The 25,108-nt window shown below is 38.5% G+C and overlaps 4 protein-coding genes across 7 annotated transcripts; 1 reads left to right on the top strand and 3 right to left on the bottom strand.

Moving 5' to 3' along the window:
• The first annotated feature begins 6,156 nt into the window (after nucleotides 1–6,156).
• LOC119546809 lies at nucleotides 6,157–8,732 on the top strand. Of its 3 annotated transcripts, none has more exons than XM_037853391.1 (4): nucleotides 6,157–6,269; nucleotides 8,353–8,399; nucleotides 8,454–8,535; nucleotides 8,592–8,732. In XM_037853391.1, exons 1-4 carry the CDS (start codon nucleotides 6,236–6,238, stop codon nucleotides 8,657–8,659), a joined length of 231 nt encoding a protein of 76 aa, XP_037709319.1. In that variant the 5' UTR covers nucleotides 6,157–6,235; the 3' UTR covers nucleotides 8,660–8,732. The 3 variants fall into 3 exon arrangements, 2 of the variants coding, with proteins under 2 accessions (XP_037709319.1, XP_037709318.1); XR_005219194.1 differs by lacking the exon at nucleotides 6,157–6,269 and adding an exon at nucleotides 7,771–8,206 and having other exon boundaries at nucleotides 8,288–8,399; XM_037853390.1 differs by lacking the exon at nucleotides 6,157–6,269 and adding an exon at nucleotides 7,794–8,206 and having other exon boundaries at nucleotides 8,275–8,399.
• On the bottom strand, nucleotides 7,113–7,809 carry LOC119546810 (dynein light chain 1, cytoplasmic). 2 transcript variants are annotated; one of them, XM_037853393.1, is made up of 2 exons: nucleotides 7,694–7,809; nucleotides 7,113–7,634 (listed from the first exon to the last, which is right to left on the bottom strand). In XM_037853393.1, the coding sequence occupies exon 2, from the start codon at nucleotides 7,593–7,595 to the stop codon at nucleotides 7,326–7,328; it is 270 nt and encodes an 89-aa protein (XP_037709321.1). In that variant the 5' UTR covers nucleotides 7,596–7,634; nucleotides 7,694–7,809; the 3' UTR covers nucleotides 7,113–7,325. The 2 variants fall into 2 exon arrangements, with proteins under 2 accessions (XP_037709321.1, XP_037709322.1); XM_037853394.1 differs by having other exon boundaries at nucleotides 7,113–7,630; nucleotides 7,694–7,790.
• Nucleotides 8,733–17,227: 8,495 nt separating the features above from the next.
• On the bottom strand, nucleotides 17,228–18,082 carry LOC119547116 (ubiquitin-conjugating enzyme E2-24 kDa). The gene is made up of 2 exons (XM_037853825.1): nucleotides 17,471–18,082; nucleotides 17,228–17,410 (listed from the first exon to the last, which is right to left on the bottom strand). The coding sequence occupies exons 1-2, from the start codon at nucleotides 17,965–17,967 to the stop codon at nucleotides 17,392–17,394; spliced, it is 516 nt and encodes a 171-aa protein (XP_037709753.1). The 5' UTR covers nucleotides 17,968–18,082; the 3' UTR covers nucleotides 17,228–17,391.
• Nucleotides 18,083–22,921: 4,839 nt separating this feature from the next.
• LOC119547336 (putative odorant-binding protein A5) lies at nucleotides 22,922–23,720 on the bottom strand. Its single transcript, XM_037854146.1, has 2 exons — nucleotides 23,574–23,720; nucleotides 22,922–23,516 (listed from the first exon to the last, which is right to left on the bottom strand). Exons 1-2 carry the CDS (start codon nucleotides 23,718–23,720, stop codon nucleotides 23,031–23,033), a joined length of 633 nt encoding a protein of 210 aa, XP_037710074.1. The 3' UTR covers nucleotides 22,922–23,030.
• Between the last annotated feature and the right edge of the window lie 1,388 nt (nucleotides 23,721–25,108).

Here is a 25,108-nt window from a genome sequence, read left to right as displayed (position 1 = left end):
AAAACCAAGATTTTATTTATTAAATGATATTTATTTCAATCAAACAAAATCTCATTTAATTGAAGCCTATTTCTTGACACATTCGCTTGAACCGAAATTGATCCCTAAAACTTTGAACAGCGATAAGCCGACTTAGCAATATTAACATTAACAATTGAAAAGGGAATTGTTTGCTTTATCTGCTGAATAATAAATACAGTTTAATTGAAAACGTTTTCATGATGACAAGGAAATTGAATCCTATCAGCGAGCCAATGATTTTGCCAGCACACACTCATAGAAAAAAGGCAAAATGCAAATTCAGTTGGAGATTAAAAAGCATTATAAATAATGCCGATTGTCTGAGTCCAACCATTGTTCATTGTTCGTTGTTCATTGGCATTTGACTAGCTCATCAAGTGCTTTCAATTAAAGATGATTAAGCGTTTTCCATTCTCTGGATTCTTCGCACTGCAAGACATTAAATCCCGGTTGCGTTCAGCATTTTCTTGTCGTCATCTTTGCTCGGTTTTGTCTCTCTGCCAAAAGCCAATTGTTTGACAATTTAATTATTCAACACATTACGCATACGCAGTGTGCGCCGGAGTCAGCCTGTCTACAAGGGTGTAGACAGGCAATATGTTTGCCTAGTTGCAGATGCCAACTTGCAACTTTCAGCCAACTCCTGGGCAACTTATAATTACTTAATGCTCAACTCGGAAAATGTGTCTCCAGCCCCAGCAAGTCGGTTTTAGCCCCACAGACGGCGCAAAGTGAATAAACCTTTTAACTCTTTAGACACATTTTTTAGCCTTATTTTTTTGTAACTTTTCCCCTGGCTTTTCTTCCGCTTTTGCCTAATGAACGAACGCCACAGGAAGCACTCAAGGGCGAAAAGCTCAGCAGAACTGGAAAAGCAAAAAATAGTGAAAAGAAAATCATATAAAAAGGAAAGTGCCACGAGGTCTAGAAAAAATACTAATAATCGCAAGCGTCAAAAGTGTGATGCTCAAACAAGATCTGCGAGTTTTTAATGTCTTAATTTAATTAAGCCAACAAAAGGCCGCAGGGGATCTCAGATGCTAAGAAATGTGGACTTTGGAAACCAAAAAAGAAGAGAAACTTTTTAAATCAAAAAAGAAAAGAATAAAAAGGAAGCACGAAAAATAAAATTAAATCTCAGTCATGTGAATTGTGCTTGAATTTGATAATTCATATTAGTTAGTATGTGTTGCATTTTTTATTCTATCTTAAAAAACTTTCCTTTTAAAAAATGGCTCTTTATTGATCCCCTAAATTTAAATTGTAAATTTAATGGGTAATTACTTTCCAATCGCATTGATTTTTAAGTATCGAAACCTTATAAAATCCCCATTGTAGCAGAGCTTCAAGTGTTTTTGGGATTTTGGGTAGACCAACGTTGGCAATTACAACAGGGATTAACATGTGTCGACGAATGCTGAAAAGCTTTTCATAGTCTTCTGCAGCATTCCGCTAAATTAATGTTAAAATGCAAGGACGCAGGAGGTGGGTGGTTGGGCGTTTGGGGGCGGTGGACCGCCATCCAGTGGTTTGTGTGGGCGTGATGGGTGTGCTTTCGAAGCGTGCTTTGTGCGAGCCTTGTTATAAAGCATTAATCAAGCATACCTGCTGGGCAATCCCCTGCCCCAGCCCCCTTTTCCCCGCCACTGCGGCTTTTGCCTTTGCTTGTTTGTGGTGGCGACAACGACGCAACCACCCAGCCACCCACACTCACCCACCCGCCCACTCGTCCAGTGGCTCAACCCCACATGCTCCTCCATTCAAAAGGGCACTAAATTGCCGCTCATTATGATGGGCTGACAAAACACGTATGCGCTAGTGGTGACACAAGATAAAAGAGTATATTTTTCAAGTATGTCAGTGTTTTTAAAAATCTGTTTAAAATAAAATATATAAAGCAATGATTTTAATTGCATTTGTATGGACTAGGAAATTATTTCTGTTCTAGTGATGAAAAAATTGAACATTAAGAGGAAAAATTAGACACGATACAATATTTCCTTACTGCAATATTTTTGGCTTTAGTCTTGATAAATATATAATAATAACCTACACTTAAAAATATTGTTAGAATTTATATTATATATAATTTTTTTAACATTTTTAAATTTATTGGTTTCATATATAAACCGAAATTCCGATTACACGCTCCCATCTCTGAGACTTAAACCAATTTGTGTACGTGAGTGTGTGTCCCTTTTGCAATTTTCCAGCTAAATGGCATACATTAATTAACGGTTTTGTGCGACAGACGACTCGGGTCCAGATCCAGGTTCAGATTCAGGTCCAGACCCCGGAATGGCATTCATTCAGAGCCCCACGCTCTCGGCTCACGAAAAAGATTAATGGTGCGCTATTAATGTGTAATGACAAATGTTAGTGCCCCCCAATGCCACGCCCCTCGGCCTTCAACTACCCCGCCCCCTTTATCTGGAGGTCTCACTTCGGCAATGAATGGATTTTCGTACCTCTGCCCATGGTGTCCATCCATTTGCCGAAAATGATTGAAATAAATATTTAATTAAGGTAGCAAAGTGCAACAGCAGCAAAAGCTTCAACGGCAGGCAAACAAAGAAAAAAGCAACTTTGCTCTAAATTTTCATAAAAAATTCAATGCCACGTTCCGACAACAGCCGACAACGATATGCAATAAAGTGCGGGCAGCAAAATGTGTCACCGTGTTACAAATAAAACCAAATGGGGGTCTCTGAAGGAAGCCCAAGGCGAATGGAGGATACTCTTGATAAGGATAATTAAAGGGGTGTATTACAAAAAAATATATAAATGTTACTAGAATTTTTAAGTATTTTTTAAATTATTATAACATTATTTATAGGATATAACCAATATATCAACCAACGAAATATTGAAAAAAGGGTATAGCTCAGAGAAATAGTGTCTGTTTGTGAGGGCATAAAAACATCTAATAAATAATTATCAAAGATAACAGATACATTTCGAGAATCGCTTCACTAATGGCATATAAATAGAAGGCTTTGAATAAATATCCATGTCGGCTATATTTATCCCCTTAAGCTATACAAATGTGTTTATACCAACAAAGTTGCTAGCCTGCACTCCGTTTAGATAATTTATATTTTCAGAAATAAATAAATAAATTTCTGTTTTAATTTCGTAGTCAAGCCAGGTTGATACCTATGCCACCATACCCCACCGAAGTGAAATAAAACCAAAACAGCTACATCAGAGACCTTAGCAACAACATCAACGTCAGCGTCAAAGTGACAACAACAGAACTCCGGCCAGATCGTTCCGAGGACTAGAGATATGGCCCCGGAATCGGAGGAGGTGGGTCCGAGAGGTGGGACCCGTGAGGCGGACACTTTGACCAACTGTTGTGCTGTTGCGGCAAACAAGTAAATAAATGACAAACTAAAGCCAAATTAAGTAAATAAAATTGTTGCCGCTGTCAGGGGCATAAAGTGACGCCTGACACGGACACGAGAACACGGAGCCAGGACATGGGACACGTTATGCAGGATACAGTAGTCCAGGACTTCAGGACGCCAGTACTCAGAACCTGCAGACTGACAGGACACAGGTTCGGGATCTCAGACGCAGGACTTCAGAGTCCTGTGACAGGCCTGAAAATGTCAACAAGTCGGCTGCAAACGGCAAAAACACACATGACTGAAATGTTACAAAAACTATACGCAAGTCAAAGATCAGGCTGAGGTTAAAGGTTCCAAATAAATTTTATGTGAAAAAAACATTCGAAAATTAAACTGAAAAAAGGGACGATAACCTCTGAGGATTTTCAGACCAGCCTAGACAAACGCAAAAGATTTTCTGCCTCGCATTGGGCTGACAAACGCTGACATCTGTCAAAACGAAAAGCGCACAATTTATCACAGGCAACAATAACGAAAATAAAACCCACAAAAGCACTGGGAGATCTAAAGAGGAGACAATGGGAGCTCGATAAATACGGAAGCCATAGAGCTCATGGACTATAGGATACCCGGTACTTAAACATATATATTTTATAAATTTTAAGCTTTTAAATAAGGTTTTTTTAAGGGAAAACTTATAAATAATGTTTAATTTTTTTTCAAGAGGGCTGTATAAGCGGTCATATATTTATATCTTTATCTATAGGAACTTATTTCGACAATTACTACAGTACTAAAAAAAACCAAGTATAGCTCAAAGCCTTTAAGCGACAAATGGTAACAAAGAAGTTTCAGATGGACACCAAAATCCGGGTTCAAGCCCAGAAACGAGCTTTGAAGTGGTAAGGGGAGGGAAAAGTGGCAGGATATAGGAAGCAGTCTCGTTGACGACAATGGAATTGGTCAGGCAGAGATAGTGGCCAAAAAGAAAAGAGGGGAAACACGAGACAAGCTCGGGTTGATGATACGTAAGCCAAATGAAAAATCGACTCCCCAAGTGGGTGACTTCTCCATGTGTCCTTGTGAGTCCTTGCAGCCTCATTCATCACACTACCCCGAAAAAAGGAGTAAAAACTGCAAAGGAGTATGCAACTTCCGCCATTTCGCAGCAGCAATCCCAGCTCTTCGTCTTTTGTTTCTGTTTTTCTTTAGCCTGAGATTATTTGGCTTCATGTGGGCTATTATCCAGCGAAATGGGCTTATGGAAATTCACTGACCACGCCTAAGAAATTTTCATATGTCGGAGGTTATTTAAATATTGGAATGTTATTAATAAACAATTTAATTAATGAAATTTATATATATAAAATATGTTTTTTGTGACTTATTTTACAGAGTATAACCAGTTCGCTGTCGAGCGGGAAAGTAATTTTGCCATTTTAGTTTTCGGTACAAATTTGGAACATTTATTTTTGTTTAATGAAAATTTGCTGTGACTTTTTATACAGTGCGGTTTTTACTGCCTGTTTGCTGTGAGTGGGGTTCTGGCCCTCCTCCTCATGTCTTGTTTGTGTTTCATTAGGATTTTTTGTCATTGTCGAGAATGTTCGCTCCTCTCGACTCCCGAGCTGTGATAAAACTAATGTTGACTTTGGACTGACCCCTTTTGCCGGCTCATATATGAATATACATTCGTGTGCCGCTGCCCGGCAAAAAACGGAAATAATTATAGCTGCTGAGGTCACAAAAAAGTTTACATATCCATGTGCGTATGTTTCTGTGGTCGTTCTGGTTTGGTTTCATTTCGTTTGGTTTTCGTATGGTTTTTCTAGCTCGGCGTCCAAGTAAAATGCAATTACACTCGTATCTATTGCACTCGCAATTGTTCCACTGTCTGTGTGCATCGCTGTGTGTTCAAGTTATGTTGTGCAATTTTATATTGAGGTCACTGCTACTGACAGTAATTTATAAAAGTTTTGTTCATTTTTTCCACCCGGCTACGGGCGCAAAAAAGGTCAAGAGATTTGCTCATTTGTAGTCACTTGATGTTGGCCATGGAGGGCGAATGGGACTCTGGGATATTAAATTGGAATTATGTGGGATCAAAACAAAGCGGTGAGTTGGCAAAAATAAATGTACCAGCAGATTTACTGTATCATCATTATTCGCAAATAATTAAAATAAATAAAAAGGGCACCTTCATAGTGTAGTTTATCAATTAACCCCTATTTTAAATATTAATTGAAATAACATTTCGTTTTTAGCCTAAATCTATGATTCTAGGTAATCTTTTTCTATAAACAATTAGCAACATTACTTTTTTATGAAATTCTATACTTAAGAATATAAAATTTTATAAAATGTTGTGCATTTCTTTTTTCTTAGTAACGTTCCTAATAACTAAATATAAAATCAAGGAAACAAAATGTATAAGATTTTACAGTTTATCAATCTTTTTTTTAATACTAAGAAGCACAAGTCTCAACCACATAACATTTCTTTAGAATTTAGTGTATATAGTGTTCAATATATTTTCAAAAATGTTTGATAAAGCATCCACAAAATCGGCGAGAACTCCTGGTTTTTACCAGCGCCATCTATCTTCTCGTTAGTTCAAAAATCCCACGGTTTCTCTTTTTTCCAGTGCGCAGACTCAACTCATCTTGGAGTAAGATACCATCACTCATTCAGCCCAGTAATAGCAGAGGGCCAGCAGGAAAACAGAGAAGCAGCTGGACAGAGTCTAAGCCTCACTTCAAAAATAAAATAAGAGGGAAAAGGATGTGCAGGAAGTCGCAAGATGGGCAAAAACATTTAAGGGAAGCCCAGAAATTGGTTGGAGCATATTTTTTAATACCGAAATGCATAAAAAATATATGCTTGCATTACAAAAAGGTAAAAATATTAATAAGGGCTTTGTCTGCGAGAGCGTAAAACTGATTGCGTGGCACTTACGTTTTTACGAACTGCCTTGGCCTCCAAGTGTGCCATTACATTTCGGCCCGGTGTTTTTGTATCCCGTTGTCGTATTTAACCCAGCCATGAAATATGCATGAGAGTCTGTCTGACTGACCGATCCCCATCGAAATGCGGATGCAGAAGTTCGGAAAACAGAAAATCGGCCGCCAGCTGGCGGAAAATCGGGGGGACAAGGCCAAAAGTCGTCGAACTGTGAAAGCGGCTCAAACCAACTATAAACACCCACTCGGCAATAATAAAAAAAAAAACATTTTCATATGTTGCGCCTGCCGGCCAAGTGGAAAAGTATTTCGCAAAATATATATTCGCACCCGTTGCGAACTTTATTAATATTATTTTTATGATTATTATTGCGGCCCTGGACGTGAGCTGGCATAATTACCCCGGCGATGTCCTGTTCGAAATTGGCCAATCGCTGTGATAATAAAAACGCATAAATGCCACCGCCGCCAGCACATGGAAGCACAACGGACAGCGACAATATTTTAATTAACTTAATTAAGCAATTTTTATTTGCCCACAGCCAGGTGAGGCAGGTGCAGCAGCATCAGCAGCCCGAATTTCCCATTTCCCTGGGAAAATCGTGCTCCCATTGTTTGCCTGCTGATGAACTCGAAGGACATTATGAATGCAGGAATTAACCCAAAAAGCATTATCTGATGTGTCCAGGTCCGGCTGAATCAGCAAAGAAAATGCAAGGTGAAATGTGGGTTGAAAGTTTGGGGATATAGCACACTTTAAAGCTATAAAACGTATACCTTTTATAAATATTGCTGATAATAAGCAAGCATTAAATTTATTTAATATCTAAATAAGTCAGCACTGGCAAGGCATTTCGAATTTGGGCAAAAAATATTAACGACAAGTTCTGTAACCGTCGGATAAGATTACAATTCAATGAAAGGGTTTTATTCGGCATGCTCCTCCTGTGAACAACGATGGGCGCCATTTGATATAGTGGTTCCGGGGCACTCAGCCGCTCTTGAAGAGCAGAATGGCCACTTGGCCCAGGTAGAAGTATATGAAGTGGCGCGTCTCGTGGGTCACATACGATCCGAAATTGCGACCGACGATGCAGTGCCAGGTGGGATTGTACTTCTTGTCGAACTCCTTCTTGATGTAGGCGGCGATGTCCTTCTCGATGTTGTACTTCTCCAGCGCCTGGGTGGCACAGTCGACAGCATCCTGCTGCATCTCCTCGCTCATGTCCGCATTCTTGATTACCGCCTTGCGATCTGACATCTTGAATCGTTTTATTGCTTTTTCCCTCTAGCTGGCTATCTGGGGATTATTATTGGTTTTCCTACAGAACTGGGTTTACTTAATAATAATCGACGCACCTTGGGGCTCTCTCTATCCGGCTCTTGCTCTGTTCAATTTTATTTTGCAGTGAGGTGCTGTCACTTTTTGAAGGATAAGAAAACCTGTGCCTACTTGATTCATTTGCAGAAAAACAAGATAGGGTTACCCATTCAAATTTTTATAAAGGAATGGTCATATTTTTGGGGATCCTAAAATTTGGTCTGTTCAATTTATGAAAGAGTGCAGAGAATCATTTAAAAAATGTTCTTTGATGTACCTATTTAGATAAATTGTATGGTTTTTCCAGACGAAATATTTTTTTTTGATCCAGTTCACTATGAACGTTTTGCTAAATTTTCCACCCGGCTCAAATTTATCTAAATTATCGATTATAATGGAAATCGGAGAACTATGTACTTGTGATTGTATACCTGAAACCGAAGCCAGTACCGATAGGAAGGTGATTTGTTTTTATGCTTGGTGGCTCATAGTATGGGGCTTTCTTTTAGTCATTTTTATGGTTTTCTCGGTTTATCAGCAGTATGAATTTGGTAAGTCGTTTAAAAAATATAAAAGAGTCAAGCCACGGTGTTGTTAAAATATCCTATTAACAACTCAGAAATTGACCACAGGAAATATCGTTCTTTCTTTTTTCTGTCCATGCTTATATGGATAATACTTATGGGACTCTGTGCAGTATTAATGGTTATCTCAGGGGTCGTAATGATTTTTGGCGTTAAAAAGGTACAATTTTGATCAAAACCTAAAATATTGTCTACTAATATTTAATTTGAATAGGAAAACAGGAAAATGCTTTTTGCGGGAAAAGTACTCAGTTATGTATATCCAATTGGGTATTGGATTCTTGTCTATCCCATAGGTAAGTGTGTTGACCCTAATTATTATGATTTTAATTGTGTCCTTTTTCGTTATTAGCTGTACATTTCTTGTGCATAATTATGATGAACAGATACGTGGAGAAAGAGTTCGAAGATGACAGCTAGCTAAAAATATCTGTGTGTAAAATAAAGTTCCATCTATATTATGACTACCTAAATTATGAATAAAATCCCGAAAAGACGTAGAGTGATTTTATTTTACAGTAACGCTCTATTGTAGGGATTTTTATGGTATCCCGCCTATGGTCACGTGATCAACATGCAAATGGCATTAGTGCGGAGGGAAAAGCCTAACGACTCTGGGCCTCGAGCAACTTCAATTCACAATCGCATGACACGAGTCGCAGGCCGGAATTTGCACTTAATATGAAATTCGTTAATTTCCTCGTTGCTCTTTTCCCATTTCCCCGCTGCAAAAAGGTTGTTAAATTCGATTGGACATGCAATCAGTGCACGAGAACTCAACTGCTGGGAGTAAAATTTTAGATTGAATTTTAATAACAGCATTGCGCGGACACTAATCAAGTAATGCAACCAATTTGGAACTGGCTCGAGCCATACAAGTGTGTTTGTCCTTGTGACCAAGGAACGACAACATTGTGAACAAATTTCGCTTGTTTTTCCTAATGAAAACGCTAATTTATTGGACACACGCCAAGCTTATGGTCACGGTTCTTCCGCCCAGGATTTTTTCTAATCTAATTTATGTCAGGTTTGCTTGGGCTTGAAACCAGGAGTCTTGCTTCTTCCGCTGGGCTCCCATAATTCACATTTAGCCAAACCATTTATCATACATAATTTGGGTTATTACAGGTGGAGTTCAGATATAAGAACAGATTTTTAAGAAGAATTGCCAAATAGATTCGTGGATTTTTAAATGCTTTTAAATACTTAATGTTATGTTAAAAATACATATTAATAACAAAGTTTTCCTGAGAATATTGGCATTCAGTCATGATTTTATAGCTCCCAAAGATACCTGGAAATCTCAAGTTTAAGTCCCTACGCATTAAGTACCCAATAAGTTGTTCCTCTGACTTGAAGCACTTTGTGCCTGCGTGGGATTTTCTGACAGGACTCAATTGAGAAAATGAAAAGTAACTTCATAACCGCATGTTAAATCCTTGCTGCCCTGCCACGCCCCCTTTTTCCTGCTCGGGCTTTTTGTGCCACATCCTGTGCCGAGCAAGAGCAACACAATTGCACAATATTTCCGGGCAGAGGTAATAAATAAATTGCATACGTAATTAAAATCGACGACTCTGCACAGGACTCTGAACTTGGGCACCTCCTCCTCGGCAGCAATTACAGCAGCAACAATAATAACAACAAAAGCAGCAGTAAGAACAAAAGTTTTCCGACTTGACTTGTGTGTGCCTCCCCTTTAACGTCAACTGTATTTCTTTTTACCATTTTCCCGCTCCTCGGTGGCTTTTGTTGCCTGTTGGCAGCTCTTTTGTTTTTTCCTCAACTTGCATGCGAACAACACGAAAATGGTTAATGGAGGTAATGGGGAAATGGGCTGGAAGGTAAGCCATGTCGCGTTAAGTTGTTCCTTAAATCGGGGAATATCCCCTACTTGGCTAAAAAGGTGTAATAACGGCGGATTAGGGAGCCATTTATGATCCGCATCATAAGAATTACATTGTTCGTAGGGCTTAACTATGGGGTATAAGTAGGAGATTTTTTAAAATGACAGATCCATTTATATATAGAGTTTTATAATTCGATATGTTAGCCTCTCCATATAGATGTCATACAATAAAATGTTTTAGATATATTTTTAATATTTTTAAAACTAAAACCTCGACTTAAGAGATACACAAACGAATATCATATTCAAACACTATCATATATATTTTTAATGAAATCCTTTTTATCCCTAAGCCATTTATAGAGTATTCGAGGACTCCGTTCACAGACCCTTGTGTTGTTTGCTTTTAATTTTACTTCATGAGCAATCAACGTCACCGTCGACATCCCGCCTTGCTTGTTGAACAATTTGCATGACAAAAGCCCAGACTCAGACCTACACCATGTCAAATGCCGAGTATCTTTCACGATTCTGTTGTTCCTTTTATTGGACAAAAGCCATCCAGGGATTTCTTAAAAATAAATTTACCATTTTGCACAACTAGGGGGGCTATTCGAGAGTTTTATGTGAAATTTTCATCACTCAATCGACCTGTATAAGTTTCTGGCTTTAAAAAAAAGAGTTATGAAAGCTTAAATGCTCTGCTTGCTGTTGTCAGGCGAGCCATTAAAAAATCAAAACAAGTTAGCGGCAACGGTAACCGAACTAGCCGAGGCGATGGCGACGGCGAAAGGCGAACCGGAAACCGGAAGTGAGAACAGGGCTCAGTGCCGCAAGTTTGCGGTGGCGGCATGCGGCGTGTGCAGGAAGTATACCCCATATATATAGTACATATAGGAAAAACACAGCGCGGTACCAAGTCGTTGGCGCTGAAGGAGGACAGCAACCATTGTTGTTGTGGTTATACACGCAAAAAAATTAGAGCACATAAAGCTGGATAAATATGTTCTACAATTTTTAAAGAAATTTTAAAAATATTTTCAATTTAACTAAGGTATATTACATATTTTAAAGGTCAGTATTCCGAAGAAACTGTTAAGTACGCTCTTGTTTTCATAGTGTAGCCTTAAATCCATGTCCTGTGACTCCAGACTCGCGATAAAAAAGAAAGATTATGGGTAGAAAGCTAAGGAGGGTGGTACTAAAAGGTGTTTGTCTGAGTCTGCGAGTCCATGTGTGAGCTTGTGTGACCGATGCCGACATGGGTGACCCCATGTAAGCGACAGAGGACAACAAACGAGGGTCATTTGCCCACTCCCTGTGCTTCCGCCTTCGGGGCAACAAGTCATCGCAAACAGCAACATCGTCTGCCATCTTTGAGCTTTAAAAACGTTCGAAATGGCAACGGAATAAAGGCACTCTTGCCCTTGGCCAACTTGAAATTTCTTGGGATAGCACTATCCACTTGGCTCGGGCAGATGTCAGCGTTTTGGCATTATAATACCATTAACTTTGCCATAATTCAGTGCACCAGCGCAGTTTCGCAGCGAAAATTTATGCATAATGAGCACAGTCTTGTCCTGCTTCATACTCCCTGCACATGCAACTGGCAACCCAGAGAGCAAAGTTTCCGAGGGAAAAGTTATTATTTCAGTTTTTTCTTAAGTTCTCTAGTAATCTAATGTGAAATCTTTATTTTCAGCGAGGTTCAAAGTTTAACCCATTTTCATGTTCCGTTTTCCCGAATTTTCTAATCGTTTTCAGAATCGGTGCCCAAAATTGCATTTCAAAATTCCATAACTTGAGTTATTGGATTCCGATTTAGACGTGGGATACCTCTTTGATTTTGTACTCGAGTTCTCTAATATTCTACATTAAAAATTTTCTTTGAAACGATGGTCAAATTTTTTAACCATTTTCATGTTCCGTTTTTCCGAATTTCCAATGGATTTCAGAATCGGTGCCCAAAACTGCACTTCAAAATTCCATAACTTGAGTTATTAGGTTTCGATTTAGACGTGGGATACCTCTTTGAATTTGTGCCTGAATTTTCTAATATTGTACATTAAAATTTTTCTTAGAAACGATGTTCAAATTTTTAACCCATTTTTATGTTCCGTTTTACCGAGTTACCAATGGTTTTCAGAATGGGTGCCCAAAACTACACTTCAAAATTCCATAGCTTCAGTTATTGGATTCCGATTTAGACGTGGGATACCTTTTGAAATTTGTACTTTAATTCTCTTATATTCTCCATTAAAATTTTTCTTAGAAACGATGGTCATATTTTTAACCCATTTTCATGTTCCGTTTTTCCGAATTTCCAATGGTTTTCAGAATCGGTGCCCAAAACTGCACTTCAAAATTCCATAGCTAGAGTAATTGGATTTTGACTTAGACATGGAATAACTCCTTGAGTTTGTGGTTTAATTCTCCAATATACTACGTTATAAATACCAGTTGTCTGAACATTTTTTTAGCTGTTGAAGCCCACTCGATTGAAAATGCTTGCTGGGTTGCCCGTGAGTCCTCGAAAATGAGCTTCTTGTTTGCAATGTCGCCCGCTGGGTAACTAACTGCAGTCAGCAGTAGTTGGCAGGGTCGTATAGCTGGGAACAACCCGACATGGACCAAAACCCAGCCATATTAGCAGGGCATATGAAAGCTGTAGCAGTTGTGTGGGGAAGTATCCGAAGGCAGGTGAAATTTCTCGGAAACGGCTAACAGAAAGCGGAGTTTTGGTGGGGCTTTGACTGGCTTTGGTTAACCCATGACTTGCATTTCAATTGTGGGTGCGTTTGCACAGGGTTTACATTCTCCTCTCCAGAACGTCAGCGAAAAATTTTTAGGTTATTTGCCGTCATGGTTTTCGGCGTTTTCCTCTTGGTTCCCAAAAATTTATGACACCGCACAAGCAGAAAGTAAGGGAAAAGGGGCCGAGGAGAAAAACATTTTCACATTCTGCATATTTGCATTGGGCAAATTAATTTTGCCTGCCATATTTACACATTTCCCCCTTTATTTTTGTACTCGTATTTGAGCACAAGTGTAATTGTGTGCCTGCTTCCGTACAAACATATTTGGTTAATTAAAAATGGCTGTTAAATTATATGACTTTTATCGTAAAGTGCCTGTTGCAGGTCTAGAAACTAGAATTCATGGACCCATATAAATGCAATAGCTAAATTGCTGCAGATTAGTCATGTTTTAAGTGGGTCTTTCGGCTTTTCAAACTAATTTATTAGCGTAAATTAGGTCACTGTCGATAAAAATGTATTTATTGAGCTGAAAATTGTTTCCTATATTTACTTTGCCATTCTAAGCCTGAACAGAATATCTGAACACGTCACTTTATATACCCAATGTAAATATAAACAAGCGTGTCCATGTATGCATCATGGCTTCAATCGCAAATAAAAAATGAAACCTCCATTTCAATAACCCAAAAAAATATATTTGCCTTCCATTAGAAGTATTTATTGTTTTCATTACTTTGACTGAACAAAGTTAACAAGTTCAAGTGGCGAAAATGCACCGCCCTCCAAATAGATGGGAAATGCCATCACAAGCCATTGTTTGCATGCCCTTTGCATACTTTGCAAACAGCTTTTCCTCCTACTTTCGAGTGCATTGGAAAAACTTTCACATTTGTCTCTGTCACAGAGGCAGGCGATCAAAGTTTTCGGCTTAAATTTCTGCATGCACTTCAAACACGCAATTGGCATGTGACGACAAAACATACGAATCGAATTTTTCTTATCTGCCTCCTTGGCTCTCCGCTGGCTTTTCCTATGTTGATATTTCAATTTGAAAAGTTTGACTTAGTTTCCTCAGTGTTGGCAGCTTTTCGATTAAAGTTTTGCATGCGGCAGATTAAAAACTTTCCTATCCCAAGTTGCTGCAAGTTTTGTTCCTCCGTCGCTTCTTTTTTTTTGTAAGTTTTTTGTGGCATTTTTAACATTTCTTGACTACATCTGCAGGTCTTTGTTGAAGTTCACGTTCGATGGCCAACTGGGATAGCAACAAACTAAAGCGAAATCCCCCCTATATGTGTAAGCGCCTTTAATAGGTTACTAGAGGAGTTTACTGGAATTTGGGAATGACTGATATTCTGTACACAGGAAAACTGTATGAAATTTAAATAAAATTTAAAGGCATTTAATGTAATTTTGTTGTTTTTCAACACTAGAATATATATAAGCCCACTGTCAAAACAAAATATTGTAAAAAGGACCTATTGGTTTTAAAGATCTGTTATGTTTCCTTTTCGTAAGCGATTTGTAAAATCTGCCATAAGGTATTTTATTATATTTTTAATTCCTTTTGAATAGATTTCGAGATAGACACAAATTTTTCCAAGCCAGCAAATATAATTCTCTTACACGCACCCACAGACACCCGGAGAAAATCGCTTTCTTTTTAATGTCATTAAGGACTTGTTGGCGTTTTCGCTTTTGACGGTCCACAAAACGAAGTAAAAGAGCAGGCTGGGAAAAAATTTAAATTTTTAATGCTATTTCAGCGTAATTTGGCAGTTCGTTAGGCTTGTTAAGGAGGCCCTCACACACGTAGCCCCATAAATATGAATAACAACAAAGACCCACAGAGAGAAAGCAGACGGAGAAAGCGGCAAAACCAAGTGCGATATTTGCGGTTTTTCGCTTGTGTGTGTTTGCCACATGACACATCGTTATGCTTTGTTAATGGACTTTGGAACCAGTCTAAATAACACGAAGGGTGGGGAAAATGCGTGGAAAGTCTGTCTCGACCGGAAAAGCACATCAAATTATGCTTAATTATTTAGATCATGTTAATTTGCAAGCATTTAAAAGGATGCTTCACAAAATTAAAGCCAATTACACTTAACTGAAAAAAGAATTCGTAACAATTAAATTGATAAATAAATGACAGATATACTAAATAGCTTAAAGCTTTCCTCCTTACCATCTCTTCAAGACCAAACATACTCACCTAAGCAAATACGCCGAACATTTGGGAATGTCTGGGTGCCACAACCACCAGACCAGCTGCCCCCTTTTCCATTTCCAGATGGTAGATCCTAAAATGTAACTTTAAACTGCCCGAGGAGAGGCAACAACATCAAACACTTTGCTCCCGGCTTCGGCTTCAGCTCGAAAACTGCATGCGTGTGTTTACTCTGCGTTAATGAAGTTGTGTGACGGCCAAAAGGGGAGATGGTGGGAGAATTGGGGCTGGAAAATGGGGGGAAAATGAGGGGGAAAATGAGGGGGTGGCTGTCTCCACGCATGCAGACAGCTTAGCGTCATCAGCGCCCTCGTTGGCAAAGGTAAATGGCAACTGTAACGTTAATACCGCTGCACATGAAGCGCAAATGAAATGAAATTGCAGGCAGCCAGACAGAGATATCCCCATATACGTATGCCTCCCTCCCACTTGGGCACATCAGACATCAATGTCAGAGCGTGTCTTCTATGCAATTAGTGCTTTTGTTGATTACGCTGCAAACGTGTGCTGGGGATTTTCGCAGCCGCCGCTTAAAGGGTAGCAGGGGTACCATTATTACATTAAAATATGGAACTTACAGATGGGAAAATATTTAAAACCAACAAAGAGTTCATTCGATAAAAGATATTCCCGAGAATACTTTAAGTTTAAATAATAAGATATCTTTCAACACGATTACGTAGGAGCTCAAATTAAAAAATTATATAAAAAAACATAAATGCCATTTTCATATTTCTTACACTTACTTATGTTAAAATTTTTATTTTATTTCTGAAATATCGTTAAACCATTTAGGTAATTTTCTTGATTTCCTAAAGGGTAGTCAAAGTTCCCAACATTAATTCTTTGAATGTAACTTGACTTAGCTTACTCCTTTTTAAGACGAAAACTTTACCATTTGGTTTTTGAGTATGCGTAATTAAAGAGAATTTTAAATCGAAGATATATTTATGAGAATTAACAAGGGTTGCGACCATGCGCGGATCCACAGGGGGTTTAAAAGTCCCCCCACTCAAGCTAAAAAGTATATGTAATACGTACATATATTATTTTAAATTCTGGATCCGCCACTGATTCTGACTGAACATACAAAGAAGGAACTGTGGTAAAATCGTATTTCTTTCTTTAACAAATACCCAAATATGTTCTAGAAAATTTTAAAGAATCGTTCAACTTATCACATCCAAACCAGTGGCAAGCACCCTCATCAAAATGATCTATGCGGCCAATCATAAGAGTAGCTTAAAAAAAAATAAAACAATTTTAACAAATTGTTTGCAGAAAAAGCATATTTATAAATATTAAAAAAATAAGAGAAAATCAAAAGCGGAAACGGTGGAAAACCAGTTAAGGGGGGCACAAAAAATGGGAAAACATTAAACAGATTTAAGCAAATTTGTTTTGGTGCGTGTGCCATCAATAACTTTCCCAGCATATTTGACTTGTTAGCCCCGGTTTTTCAGTTCGCCAGGAGGGTTGTTTGCCAAAAAGGGTTACCCATCGGAAAAATAAGCGAGCGGTAAAAGAATTTCGGTTCGTATTCCACGTTCCCACCCTCGAAAAGCGTTTCCTATCTGACTTGGGCTAATGTTTGTCCTTCTCCAACTTCAGTTTCATGCAAATGTGCTCCACTTCGGCTGTTGTTTTTCCGGGGAATCTCCGTTTGGGCCCTCTCAAATGGCCCGAAAAAGTATGCAACACTTGACAGTTTCTGGCAGCGACGTGGCCTGTGCTAATTTCTTGTTTCCTTTGCCTGAACTTTTCTCCTTGTAATATTCAAATCGATAAGCAACACAGTAGAGCACCTAGGTACCTCCCTACCTTGTCCTCCCTTTTTCTTTGCCTCTACAAAATATATATTTTCGCATGGAAATCACGAAGTTGATGTCAAAAAAACATTTTCATTCTCTATCGAATTTTTGTTTTGGCCCTGGCGGAAATTCGTTGGCAACGCCATCGGTCGGCCACTCAAAAGTATTACCACAATGGGCGTAGGTGTATGGGCGTGGCCACCCAATTGCGGCATGAACAATTTCGAAAGTTGTCAATAAGAAAAAGAAAAGGTGTTAGAGTCTCGACTAAAAAATACCATTTGTATAGAATTTCAAATAAAAACTTACATATTTTATGTGGCATGTTTATTTTTGGAATTTAACGCAATAAAAAGAAAAGACAAATTAAAAACGTTTAGTAAACTTTAAAACTCTTGGGTAAATCAGATTATTTAAAAGACCAGCCTACTCTTAATTTAGCGTTCTTGAACATATAGGTGTATGTTTTCGGAGAATCCTTTGCGAGACATTTGAGATTGTCTAGTCTACTCATTTTTTGCGTACCTGAAAATGGGAATAAGGATTAATATTTATTTATAAAAGTCATCTATGAAAAAAACCCACTGTTTGGTCCAAGCACGAGCCTTTTTATCATGTTCCTCTCGGTTCCTCACATATTCCTTGGCAATACTAACCACCAGCGGATCGGTGGGGTTACAATCGGTGAGCAGAGAACAAATAGACAGCAAGATCTTCGAGATGGTCAGTGCCGGTGACCAGTTCTCCTTCAGAATGTCCAGACAAATGATGCCCAGTCGGTGGATATTGCAGTGATAGATGGGCGTGCGAAACACGATTTTCGGTGGTGCAAAAGGATACTCCATGGGGAAGTGTATGTCGAGCTTGAACATGCCGCCCTCGTAAACCGAGTCTGTGGGTCCGATTATCGTGGAGGTCCACTCGTACAGGTTGTCTGCCTTCGGACCAGCACTGCAGTTTGGTGGTGGATCCCTACATATCTCGTCCAGCTCCCTCTGAATGCGCCTCGCTGACATCACGTTTACTTTCCGGTTCACGGGAGCTCCATCTTTTCCGATGTTTTCCGCTGAAGGTGATAACATTTCCAGATCTTTAGTTATCTTCCGTTTTTTATAAAAAAAAAGTTAGTCCTTATCCTTTTGAAATTTCTGATAATATTAGGATATTTGTTTGTTCGTTTCTGACAGCTGCTGTGGGATGAAGTTTATCGCACTGAATATGTGTTTAGTCCAGGGTCCGAAAGTTATCGATGTTAGGGATTTTTATTTTTAAAAGACTACTGTGATTTTGACAAATCTATGTTGCTTGTTCACAATAGGTTTAAAAAATATCCCAATAACGATAATAATCGGTCCTTGAAGTGAAAAAATCAATTCAATGATAATATTAAAAATATATATGTTTCATAAATTTGCACAAAAACATTATACCCCTTACCCTAAATAATACTGTGTAAAGTATAAGAAGCGATTTCATACTTCTTGAATATCCCAGCAGGTTGACTAGGGGCGTAACCCTCGTCGAGATTGCCGGCAAAATATTTGCTATTCCCCTTCTCGACTTCTCACTTGCAGTGAGGTGAGCCACAGAAACGACAAAGGATTGACATATTTCAGGTGCCATAAAATCGAATATGACGAAACCTCATTTCATATTCATGACTTCGCCGGCTCAAAACTCAATTTGTGGGGAGGATTTTTTTAAGTTGTTCTACTTTTATTTATTTCAATCACGAAATCAATAATATTTTATATCAGCCCAATAAATATTGATGAATTTTATACCACAGATTGTAACATACCTAGTTTTGCAATATATATAAAATAATTCTTATAAAGTCCTTAACTATATTAACTATTTACTCGAACTAACTGAAATTAAAACTTTTTTCAGTTAGCGAAACTTAGTGGCATTTGCGGGCTAGTTGGTTTTAAAGTTTCTTGCGATTTAAAATGTAAATAGCCGGCAATTAGCTGGAAAACGGTGGCATATGCAGGCTGAAAATTGTACACACAGTGGCTCACAGAAGGACGCGCCTGCATTTTGCCGTCTGTCACCTGGCATCAATGCCCCAGATGCCGCGGGCGTTGTTTCCTTTCCCCGCTTTTCCGGTACCCCACTTTTCCGCTTTTCCTCTGCCCCCCCTCCTTAAACTGAAAACCAACAATGCAGGCAGCCAAGTGGGAGAGCTCATCAGTGGGCGATGGTGGGTGCCGCCCGAGTCCCATTGTGCCTTTGTTGGCCACTTTTTTTTCGCCCCCACTGTGTGTGAGTGCGTGTGCATGGGGCATTGTTGAAAGTGATGCCCGACTCCGACTTGTTGCCACATCATCATCATCATCATCATTAACATCATCGTCGTCGTCGCAGTCCAGCAAGCAGTCGGCTTGTAATGAGTTTGCCATTTTATTTTATTTATTTGTCCGCGCTTTGTTTCAGACGACAAACAGCGACAGCCGTGGAAAATTCCTTGCTGCATTTTAAATTCAAATTAAATAATGATTTAAGTGCCCCAAGAGGCTTTGTCAGCACACAAGTGCAGCCAGACTGGCACATTGAGGGAGGGGGGCTTGGGGTTTTCCTGATCCCCTGGTGGAAGAAGTCAGGTGCAGGAACTTCCTCAGGTGTGCTACAGTCAGATAAGCCCGTTTCCCCAGGTATTGTTTCAGTACAAATTGCGTTAAAGAGCTTTTAAGTAATATTGTTTAATATACCATGATAAATTAAAAACAAATTTTAAATATTTTAAAAATAATAAGAACAAAATTAATTTTATATTATTTCAAATAATATTGAGGAGGATAGGTAAGATAAATATTTTTTAAGGAACCTACAACTACCTTTGATATAAGTCTATTTAAAAAGCTTCTTATCGAAATTCTTTAAAATCAAAAATAAAATTTAAAATATTTTGTTTTGTATGCATTTTTTTTTAATTTTCCAAATAACAGTTTAGGAAATTAAATTATATACCCAACGTAAATCTCTCTCCTTCTAAACATCCTCACATTTCAGTCCTTTTTAATTGCTCACCCCCCTTTTTTTTTGGCTTGACCCAGTTTCAGTTCTTAAGCTCCAATGGGGTTTATTCAGTTGCAAAATACGCAACTGTCAGGACTCAGGGCAAGGACCTCTTGGGCATGCAAACTGGTATAGAAATACCACTCAATCCGGGGAATATAAATTTAGAAAGAGAAAAGGAAAGAGAGGGAGACACAACAGAGGGAGATAGCCAGATGGAAAGTTGGACAGTTGGTGGCAAAAGGCAGAAATCAAATTACAATTTCAATATGCGATGCGTACTAAATGTCTCCTGGTGTCAGTTTTGGCTTTCAATGTGCAACATGCAACATTCAACATGATGTTTACAGTCCATGGATGGGCCTGTATGGGTTAGAATGTCAGAGTGTGTGTTTCTGCTCTTGGCTGGTACATTTTGATTTGGCGCCATACACAAATGGATTTCTTGCCTGTCCATTCAAAATATTTCTATGCAAACGCACTGCAATCTAGAGATGCAACTTGTACTTTTGCATAATTTATATTAAACGTTTCCCTTAAAATATAATAATATAAAAAGTTTAGGCCTTTTACTTTAAATTCCGACCTTGTTAAGTTGGTATAGTTTTAATGAAAATCACGTATTTTTGATTTATTAGCTTGAAAACTTTAATTAAAACCGCAAATGATAAACAATTAATCAACTTTGAGTTGCTCGTTATTAAAGCCTCCGTTCAAACCACCATAATTTATGTCCTAATGCCCACCGATTCGACCATCTCTAAGCCCAAATACAGTTTACGTTTGCATTTCATGTGCGTTTCTCTGTCACTTAATGGAATTTATCACATTTTAACTGTGTGACAGGAGCCAGGCTGCCGGTTGCAGGTTCGGAAATTTGGACATTTGGACACTTGGACACTTGGTCCCCCGACTTCCCTCGTCCTGGCTCATCCTGTGCGTCCAGGTCCTGGCTCATCCTGCTCATCTGAATCAGTCATTGCCATGCATGCGAAATGCTAGCCAAAGTGTCACAGTTATTGATTCGGGGCATAAATAATGCATGGCCAACAAGTGTGCCGGCTTGTTTATTTATTACATGATTTATTCACGCAAACAACGCTCCAATTAAAAGCATTTTTGAGCGATTAAGTGTAATGTCAAATCCGGTAAACTAGCCGGAAAAACTTTGCCCCCAACTTAACGACTCCAGACGGCGATTATTAAATTAAAACGTGCACGGAAAACTTTCATGTCCCACCGAACGATGGAAAACTTTCAACTCCTTCATTTTCTCTCATTTTCTTTTAGCTATAATTTAATTTTAGTGTTTTTTTTATCTGTGGCCTCCCAACTGCAACGCATAATTTATTATTCGAGGCAAAAATCTTGTGCACCAAATTTGTCACATGGGATAAATAATAAGAAGAAAAGTTTTTCCGCAAAAAAATTGAGGACACCGAGGAGCCGGGGAATGAAGAGGCTTTGGGAGTTGGGACCAGATAACTCCTGCGCCCGTTGGTGACTTGGTGGAAAAAACCGTTCTTATATAATAGTGGGATCAGGCGAGCGTGAAATTAGAGCTTAGTACGGGCTTCATGCCGATATGATGTGGCGTGGCGATGGGAGAATTTATCATAGGTTTATAAGCAGCAATGATGTTGGATTTTCAAAGATAATTGTGTCATCAAGATCTTAATATTATATGAATTTTGTAAAAGCACATATTTATTATTATTTTTTAATTCTGTCTTGCTCAAAATTATACTATTGAAATCAGGAAACAGTTTGTCTAATTACATTACAGATTTGTTATATGCTTATTTAGTCGTAAGGTATACTATAAATTAAACATGTTTGCCGAGCTCCAAAATATGTTGACCTTTTTTCAGGTGGCCATAAAAAAGATACGATACCTAACACCTTAATCAATGAATACTTTTGTTTTCTCTTTTTGGAAATATAATAACTCTGTAGACTCTACTTTACTAATAAGTATATCTTTCATTTGTGAGAGTCCCAAGTAATTTATTTATATGACAATAATATACTTCCATTTCCATCTAAATCCAATTATTCGAGTATGATATTGTGGCCACTGTTGCCTGTTTGTATGCCGTTTTAATGGAGTAACAAGCAAATCGCAGCTAGATCTTTGAGCTTTTTATCGCCGAGACAATTGTCTTGGAACCGCCACTAAATATGTCAAAATAAAGGCAAATTTATACACCAACTGATAAACAGGAATACCAACAAAAAGAAAGCCGGAAAAGCAAAAAAAAAGAAATTCATTGAAAGAAGGGAAAAAGTAGAGGAGGGTACGACTTTTTGGCTGGAGGGGTGCAAAGGCAAAGCTGCAACAATTCCTATCTTGACACTGTCATCTATCCGACTGAAACTGGGGAAATTGGCCCGACACTGGGTATTTGCCCCCGCTTTTCCCCACACTCTGCGTGGAAAACCGTCTTCATCTCCGTTTCCATCTTGGGCCGTTTGTTGTTGCCTTGGCACGCCTATCACTCGAATTGAATCAAATTACCTTGTAATCTTAACCTTAAGGTTATTTGCCATTGCCCACAAAAAGCGCTTTGTGCTCGACTGCGTTTAGTTACTATTTGAGTGGAAACTGGAGAAGGAAGTGGAAAGTGCGGGGAAATCTCTTCACCCCAGGCCGTTTTCCTTTTCTCCAGGCCCCCGTGAAAGTTGCACCTTTCACACTTGCTCGAGTTTATATAAATGGAAATCTAACATTACGTCCTATCATGATTGCAAAGTTTAAGTGAGTTTTGTGCCAAGTGCAAAGCTCCTTTTTGTTTTTTGTACTTTGGGGATTTGGAAAATGTAGCCAGTCAATCAAAGCATTGGAGGAAAATAAGGTGGAGAATATTATTGCAGTTGGCTGATCCCTCAAGTGGACCAGTTTTGAAGTCAGTCGAGCTATTGGCTCTTAATTGGGGGAATTCTTTAAAGAAGTGACTTAGAGATAAGCTTAAGTGCTAAACATTTTTAGAATAAGAAAAGACGTATACCACCCACTTTTGGAATGCTCATGACTAACTAAATCACTTTATTAAACACAAATAAGGAACATAAAACTTAAAAACTCAACCAAGGAACATATCAACCGCACAAAACTCTCATATCTTTACTCATTGACTCCATAGAGTGTCTTCATCAGTTCCGGCACATATTCATCCCATCTGGATTGGAATATATTTCCTGCCACCGGAGTTCCCATTTCATATTTCTGCGCAAATTTTTTAATATCGAAATTGCTATGACCATCGGCATTGCTTAGCTCAATTTTCTTCTCATCGAAATCCAGTTTATCCGATTGCTGATACACCAGAATAAGATAACGCTGATTTCCACTATCTTTTGGTGGTAAAGGACCAAAGTAATCCGATATCGGTTGACCCTTAATTATATCCAAGCCAGGAATATTGACAATCAACCAATGAAGCCAAGAACGATACATTGGATTTTCACGATTCGGAGCATCGGGACAGATCATAACCACCGTGTAAAAGGACTCAGGATCCGCATTCCAATCCAGTCTGGGTTGGAATTTAAGCTCTGTAGGAGTATAGGTCTTGCCCTCCTCAATGTCAAAGGTGTTCTCGTACTTTATCTAATATTTCAAAAACATTAGGAAATTTGGTTAAAATTAGATAGATATATTACTTACCCTAAGTAACTCCCTGGGAGGCTCATCTAAGATATCTGGGGTTACCTCCATTTCCTTCATTATCCTTCTAACATTATCATTGTCGTCCTGACATCGACTTAGGCAAATAAAGCCCAGGAATACCCAATGACATACTATCAATTTCATTGTAATACTTTTAAACAGAAAACTCTAGTCCGCAACTTACTTTTATAGTCGATATGTCCATAGCAAATATTATTAAAATAATTGAGCGGGAATTATGGCAATTTTCTATAGAGCTCTAAAACGTTTGAACAAAAGCTAAGCCAATATTTACCATATATTTTTGTTGATGGGGGAACTGAAATTGTTGCAGAGCAATTGATATTCATTCAGACCGATAACTAGCAGAAATTATAGTCACGCAGTGCATAATATTTGCTGACTGCATATTGGTGATATTTTAGTTGGCTGTCAATCTTTGAGAATTTAATAAATTTTTTTATATTTGGCGTATAAAAAAAGGTTATTCTCCACAATTAAAAACCAGAATTTAATGAGTTCATTCATGTTAAAACAATTAGTTGAAACTTAATCTTAATGACTTTTAGCCTTGCACACATGACTTCATTCAGCAAGCAACCAAGGCAAAGCGGAAAAAATATATAATAATATTTCATTATGACCGGGCAAGGATTACATAAGCTGATGCATTTACATGCCAATTATAAAATATTCCAGCTGCTTTACATGATTTTCCCCTGGTCGAGGAGGAAAAATGCGAGGAGGGCAAAAAAAGCAAACACAATTCAGGAGTTGGCAGCATGTGCGTCTAATGTGCGCACATTAGCAACACAAATGCAGCCCAGGACGAGGGATAAAGGACGAAGGACGAAGCCAGGGCCCAGAAATAGTAGTTGCTGGATCCGAAGGTGGAGGAGCAACAGGAGCAGAGGACTCGAGCCAGAACCAGAGCCACTCAAGCAGACGAACGCACTTAATTTATGCAATTTGGTTAACAACGTTAAAATAGTAGACGAGGCCAAGAGGAGCCCAAGGATGCCAGACATAAATCAAAATGGAAACAATAACCCGCCAGCGCCGAGCGAGATAGCTGCACAGAAAAAATATTCGTAAAATACTATAATATATTTATAAAAACCTAATTAAATTATGATGAAAATGACACGTGTCAGTGGCCTTTCAACAGGACATTTCAAATTGCTCAAATCATTAAGAATTTTTTCCACGAACTGTTATTTATTTATATATATTTTTTTAATAAAAGTATCAAATTTACATTGATTACCCATTTTAATAAATTAATTTGATAGCCCTATGTGTAAAAAATAAATGTGTCATTCTGAACCGGATGCTGTCATGTTTTTTCGCAGTGCACACACACATGTGCTGGTAGAGATGGGCAGATTGGGGAACTGTTGCGAAAGGAGTAATAAGGATAATGAAGCGGCAGCGTTTGCGGCATGCAACCATGAGGCACTTGCCATGTAAACGATGATGAGCACGATAATGATGGCATTTCAATGAGCTCACACACACACAGTCGCACCGAG

This window comes from Drosophila subpulchrella, chromosome 2L (genome assembly GCF_014743375.2).
Source record: "Drosophila subpulchrella strain 33 F10 #4 breed RU33 chromosome 2L, RU_Dsub_v1.1 Primary Assembly, whole genome shotgun sequence".
Taxonomy (NCBI): Eukaryota; Metazoa; Arthropoda; class Insecta; order Diptera; family Drosophilidae; genus Drosophila; species Drosophila subpulchrella.
Note: the sequence above shows the minus strand (reverse complement) of the source record. Positions and strands in the feature narration are given on the sequence as shown.

Bases quoted from the DNA above. Each gene is read 5' to 3' on its own strand.
- LOC119547116 (XM_037853825.1), bottom strand. From the start codon at position 17,967: ATGTTATCACCTTCAGCGGAAAACATCGGAAAAGATGGAGCTCCCGTG.
- LOC119546810 (XM_037853393.1), bottom strand. From the start codon at position 7,595: ATGTCAGATCGCAAGGCGGTAATCAAGAATGCGGACATGAGCGAGGAG.
- LOC119547336 (XM_037854146.1), bottom strand. From the start codon at position 23,720: ATGAAATTGATAGTATGTCATTGGGTATTCCTGGGCTTTATTTGCCTA. The intron at 23,517-23,573 runs GTAAGTAATATA...TTGAAATATTAG, and splicing joins CTCCCAGGGAGTTACTTAGG to ATAAAGTACGAGAACACCTT.
- LOC119546809 (XM_037853390.1), top strand. From the start codon at position 7,993: ATGAACGTTTTGCTAAATTTTCCACCCGGCTCAAATTTATCTAAATTA. The intron at 8,207-8,274 runs GTAAGTCGTTTA...TTAACAACTCAG, and splicing joins TTATCAGCAGTATGAATTTG to AAATTGACCACAGGAAATAT. The intron at 8,536-8,591 runs GTAAGTGTGTTG...TTTCGTTATTAG, and splicing joins GATTCTTGTCTATCCCATAG to CTGTACATTTCTTGTGCATA.